Here is a 5,919-nt window from a genome sequence, read left to right on the forward strand (position 1 = left end):
CAGACAGAGAGATGGGTGAGAGCGGGCGACACATCTGACCCGACATCAGACAGAGAGAGAGACGGGTGAGAGCGGGCGACACATCTGACCCGACATCAGACAGACAGAGAGATGGGTGAGAGCGGGAGACACATCTGATCCGACATCAGATAGAGAAAGAGATGGGTGAGAGCGGGCAACACATCTGACCCAACATCAGACAGACAGAGAGATGGGTGAGGACGGGCGACACATCTGACCCGACATCAGACAGAGAGAGAGACGGGGGAGAGCGGGCGACACATCTGACCCGACATCAGACAGAGAGAGAGACGGGGGAGAGCGGGCGACACATCTGACCCGACATCAGACAGAGAGAGAGACGGGGGAGAGCGGGCGACACATCTGACCCGACATCAGACAGAGAGAGAGACGGGGGAGAGCGGGCGACACATCTGACCCGACATCAGACAGAGAGAGAGACGGGGGAGAGCGGGCGACACATCTGACCCGACATCAGACAGAGAGAGAGACGGGGGAGAGCGGGCGACACATCTGACCCGACATCAGACAGAGAGAGAGACGGGGGAGAGCGGGCGACACATCTGACCCGACATCAGACAGAGAGAGAGACGGGGGAGAGCGGGCGACACATCTGACCCGACATCAGACAGAGAGAGAGACGGGGGAGAGCGGGCGACACATCTGACCCGACATCAGACAGAGAGAGAGACGGGGGAGAGCGGGCGACACATCTGACCCGACATCAGACAGAGAGAGAGACGGGGGAGAGCGGGCGACACATCTGACCCGACATCAGACAGACAGAGAGATGGGTGAGGACGGGCGACACATCTGACCCGACATCAGACAGACAGAGAGACAGGTGAGAGCGGGCGACACATCTGACCCGACATCAGACAGACAGAGAGATGGGTGAGAGCGGGCGACACATCTGACCCGACATCAGACAGACAGAGAGACGGGTGAGAGCGGGAGACACATCTGACCCGACATCAGACAGAGAAAGAGACGGGTGAGAGCGGGCGACACATCTGACCCGACATCAGACAGGCGGCGAGATGGGTGAGAGCGGGAGACACATCTGATCCGACATCAGATAGAGAAAGAGATGGGTGAGAGCGGGCAACACATCTGACCCAACATCAGACAGACAGAGAGATGGGTGAGGGCGGGCGACACATCTGACCCGACATCAGATAGAGAGATGGGTGAGAGCGGGCGACACAGCTGACCCGACATCAGACAGACAGAGAGATGGGTGAGAGCGGGCGACACAGCTGACCCGACCTTGAGCCGGCCGCGACACACCTCACCGAACTCACCTGCACACAGATCACATATGAAGACTATCAGATTCACACACACACAATAGCGTAACGTGAGGCGTGCTTTCATCAGGTGTGTGTGGCCCATATTACTGCTGTTGACGCAGAAACACGAGCCCCGCGCCACACCTGCGCTCAACAATCACACACACGGTTCTCACCGGCACCGATCACCTCCTCGATCTTCACAAACGACACGTCGATCTCTTTAGCGAACTCCCTCACCGCCTCGTTCGGATCCTCGTATGTGAACGGATCGATGTACACTTTAATCCCTGTGAGAAACACACACACACAAACACACACAATTAAACCACAACCACAACAAAACATCTGAACAATGTCTGAAACCGTATCGGCTTTTCTCAGGGTTATTTGTCTCTTTATGATGAACTGCTTGTTGTGTTCCTCATTTGTAAGTCGCTTTGGATAAAAAGCCTGATTAATGAATAAACGTAAACGCAAAACATGTTACTTAAAAAAAAAAAAGTTAAAGGACATTAAGTAAAATATTAAAAAACTTATTTCAGCTAGTTGCCAAAGAAACATGTCATTTTCATTTAGTTTAAGTTGATGTATTAAATAACTAAAACTTAAATAAAAACCAATAACTATTTAGATACAGAAAAAAACAGTGACAACTTGTTTATAATTTAAAGACTCGTAACTGATATCATAAAAAAATAAATATATTTAAAATAGTTTTTATTAAGTTTTAGTTTAGGTTATTTCAGTACTTCAACATAAACTAAATGAAACTGCCTTGGCATACAGCTGAAATAAAAGGAATTTAAGTTTTTTTGTTATTTTTATATATATATTTTGGTTTGAAGTGGCTGATGATTTGGATTTTCAGGATGCACTGCAACACCAAATCTTGAGATAAACCTACAAACAGACTGATTTTAGTGGCCATTTAGTTCTGACTGGCTTAGACTTAAGCAAGTTTTTAGTCAATTTACTATTTGTCAATCATAAATAATATTTCATGATACAAAATTCAATTATTTACTTTATTTGTCAATTGAAAATAATATGCAAACTATTTATTTTATTTATTCTTTTAATTATAAGTATATATTATTGACTTTATATCTCAATTATAAATATTTAATTATGTAAAAATTATTTTATATTATTTAGCATATTTTTTTTTTATAAATAAATATTATTTACTTTCTTTCTCAATCATATTTTGCTACACATATGTTCAGATCTTAGAGTAGATGGATTTCAGGAGTTTTTTCCTCCCTGATTAAACTCTCAAAAATGACTTTTGTTGATGTAACCTTGTTATCAGGTGAGTTTACGGACATATTTTTGAGTTTAGTCAAAATAACAATACAAACAGGTCATGTAAATGTCGCCACATGAAGCACATTTTCTGTGCATGCAGCAATGCATCAGGCTGTTGCCTGGCAACAGTAAACAACTAAACTCATGTTAACTCTAATAACATGTTTCTCTGGTGGCGTCACGATCGCTCATGTGTCTGCATCACTCTCTCATGTATGCGGTTCTGGCTCTGACCTGCACCTGGTACTGTGACGCGCGGGTCAGATCGTTCAGAACCACCGAGTTGCTTTTACTGCTGATGTACTGCCATCCGTCATCCTGATCCTACAGCACACAGGTCAGGGGTCAGGCACAGGTGGACACTCACACACACACACACACACACACACACACACACACACACTCGTTGCACTCCTCCAAACTAAAGGTCTGAATAGGTCTCATTAATTTACTTGCCATCCCTGAGAAAAGTTTTATTACTTAGATCTTTCTCATTCATAGCTCAAGACACTCTTTGTTTACATTTCAACGGCCACTGCGCACGCACGCACACACACGCTTCATAACTATAATCACAACTTGTAGCATGGACTTCTCTGTTTTTACAGAATTAATGATTATTAAAGGGGTCATGACACGAGTAATCAAATTTTGCCTTGATCTTTTGCCATATAAGTGTTCTTTGTACCATTAAAATATCCTGCAAGTTTCATAGCTTAAAACATCCTCCTCATTATAAACAAAGCATTTATTTAATCGAGCTCCAAAAACGGCTCGTTTGGATCTGAGGCGCAAGATGATGTCACAGGGGCACAAACATTTGCATAAACACGCCTCCAGAGCAAGACATCGACGAATAGTCTTCCTTTCAGCATAGGTTCCGCCCACTGGCGTTCACTTGCTAACGGCTAACACTTGATCACGCTGAATGCGAGTGTCGCGTCGCATCAACAGCAAACAGAAATGACAATCACTGCACTATCTTATCTACACTGGATACAGTATACAGTATATATATAGTCTGTCGTCAGGACAAATGCAGTGAAAGAACATTTGCTTTGACGCGTTTGGTTTAAACAGCTCGTTCACGTGTTTGTACAGATATCAGAAGAATCTCAGCGTAAGGAACAAGAGGATAGTTTATTTTTAATGGCGTCCCGGATCGTGTCGGAGGATTTTGTTTTGTAATCGAGGCACAGTGTCATGGAGAATCACAAAGAAACATCTGTTGAAAGATGAAGCGGCACTAGATCTGCATCACAAACTGTAAGTAAATGATTTCATAATGCTTCGTCTGGAAATGACCGATTTATTTTGATCATGTTGTCAAAACACTCACATGCAATAGCGAGGGGGCATTGATCCTGTTTCCTATGCAATGATGACAGCCAATCAGAACAGTGGCTGAATACTGAGAAGCCTTAAAGGACACACCCCTTAAAACAGCTCATTTTAGACAGAGGGTCAGAATGAGGGTTGAAAATGATAATTTTTCCATATATTTGTGACCCTGCAGCACAAAAGCAGTGTTAAGTCGCTGGGGTATATTTGTAGCAATAGCCAACAATACATTGTATGGGTCAAAATTATACATTTTTCTTTTATGCCAAAAATCATTAGGATATTAAGTAAAGATCATGTTCCATGAAGATATTTTGTAAATGTCCTACCGTAAATATATCAAAACTTAATTTTTGATTAGTAATATGCATTGCTAAGAACTTCATTTGGACAACTTTAAAGATGATTTTCTCAATATTTAGATTTTTTTGCACCCTCAGATTCCAGATTTTCAAATAGTTGTATCTCAGCCAAATATTGTTCTATCCTAACAAACCATACATCAATGGAAAGATTATTTATTCAGCTTTCAGATGATGTATAAATCTCAATTTCTCAATCAAAATCTCTTTTTGTGCAAAAAACATTATTGTACATAAACCTCAAGGAACATATTAAAACAATAAAAAAATCCATGTCATGACCCCTCTAAAGTGTTATGAGCGTGCTGACCGTCTCTGCTGGTGGTGATGTTGACGGAGCTGGAGGCGGGGCTTGTGTGACTGACAGCGCTCACTCCGTTCTGGGAGATGACGGTGAAGGTGTAGGTGGTGTGTGGGAGGAGCCCGTGGATGATGACCCGCCTCCCGGTCACACCCACCTGCCCCGGCCTGTAGGAGACACTGTCTGCGCAGGGGACGCAGCCGGAGCCTCTGCAGCGCACACACTCCACGCTGTAGGACAGATCCGAGCGACTGCCGCGGTCCAGCGGCTCTGACCACTCCAGCGTCACCACCGTATCATTGATCTGATAGACGATGCTGCGCGGAGCCGACGGCGGTCCTGCAGGAACAGGCCAGAGGTCAGAGGTCATCTGTGTGTGTGTGTGAGAGAGTGTGTGTGTGTGTGAGAGAGCGTGTGTGTGTGTGTGTGTGTGAGAGAGAGTGTGTGTGTGTGTGTGTCTCACTGGTGCAGGATGAATCAGGAAGGTCGTTGGCGGCGCGGTGGAATCCTGGGCGGCACAAACACACACTGGATCCAGGAGAGTGTGTGTTACTGTTGGTTGGACACACACGACACAAACTCCCACCGATGGACGCTTTATACTGACCCGATCCGCACGCTATGAGAGAACACACACAAAACACACAAGCTCATTAACGAGCCTAACTACCCGTCTAAAACAGCGGTCTTCTACTACGATGTTCACAGTTAATCATCATTAAAATGAACAATCAGTGTCGTTATAGATACCCAAAATTAAATCCATAATTCTTGGATGAATTAGATGTGCTGCTCTCAAACTTTCCTGAGGATGGTACTCCACTAGTTATGCTTGGAGGCTTCAACGCCACGAGATGCATAGGATTATTTTACGACAGATATGCATCCGCTTCCAAAAACAAACAAACAAACAAAAAACTAAAGTCACCATTCTCAGCCATTAAATTGGCAAGTGCGAGCAAGACATTTTTGTGTTATTAAGTAATAAGCCTTTAGAACAACATTAAGGTGAGTAGTCACTCTAGTTCACAGTTCCAATAAATTGTGATGGGTTAAATAAACTCAATAAGCAGACAGACGCGACTACAGTCAAGCGCAGAAGTGCAGCAGCAGTCATATTTAAAGCAGTTTACATTAATATTGAGTACTGATTGATGTTCACTTGGATTTTTTCCCCATCGAGGGGAAATAACTTAATACTCTGTAATTTATAGTCGTATGGTAAAATTTATATTTTTAATTGTGTAACGTTACGTTCAAAATAACTACAAAATGTCATGCCTTTGAAAAA

The 5,919-nt window shown here is 43.7% G+C and overlaps 1 protein-coding gene and 1 long non-coding RNA gene across 2 annotated transcripts in view; both read right to left on the reverse strand.

The window, feature by feature from the left end:
- ephb4b (eph receptor B4b) overlaps positions 1 to 5,919 on the reverse strand; it is a gene marked incomplete at its 5' end in the record, with an annotated part of 33,953 nt that overhangs the window by 14,145 nt on the left and 13,889 nt on the right. The window contains 3 exons of the mRNA XM_016574578.1: positions 1,490 to 1,603; positions 4,638 to 4,967; positions 5,092 to 5,247. Of these exons, the coding sequence (XP_016430064.1) occupies positions 1,490 to 1,603; positions 4,638 to 4,967; positions 5,092 to 5,247 (600 nt within the window). The remainder of the gene's footprint in view (positions 1 to 1,489; positions 1,604 to 4,637; positions 4,968 to 5,091; positions 5,248 to 5,919) is intronic.
- On the reverse strand, positions 1,285 to 1,616 carry LOC107757178 (uncharacterized). The gene is made up of 2 exons (XR_001641903.1): positions 1,490 to 1,616; positions 1,285 to 1,325 (listed from the first exon to the last, which is right to left on the reverse strand). It is a non-coding gene; the product is annotated as an uncharacterized LOC107757178 (long non-coding RNA).

The sequence above is a fragment of the Sinocyclocheilus rhinocerous genome, unplaced genomic scaffold, assembly GCF_001515625.1.
Source record: "Sinocyclocheilus rhinocerous isolate Xijiao unplaced genomic scaffold, SAMN03320098_v1.1 scaffold2428, whole genome shotgun sequence".
In the NCBI taxonomy this organism is placed as follows: domain Eukaryota; kingdom Metazoa; phylum Chordata; class Actinopteri; order Cypriniformes; family Cyprinidae; genus Sinocyclocheilus; species Sinocyclocheilus rhinocerous.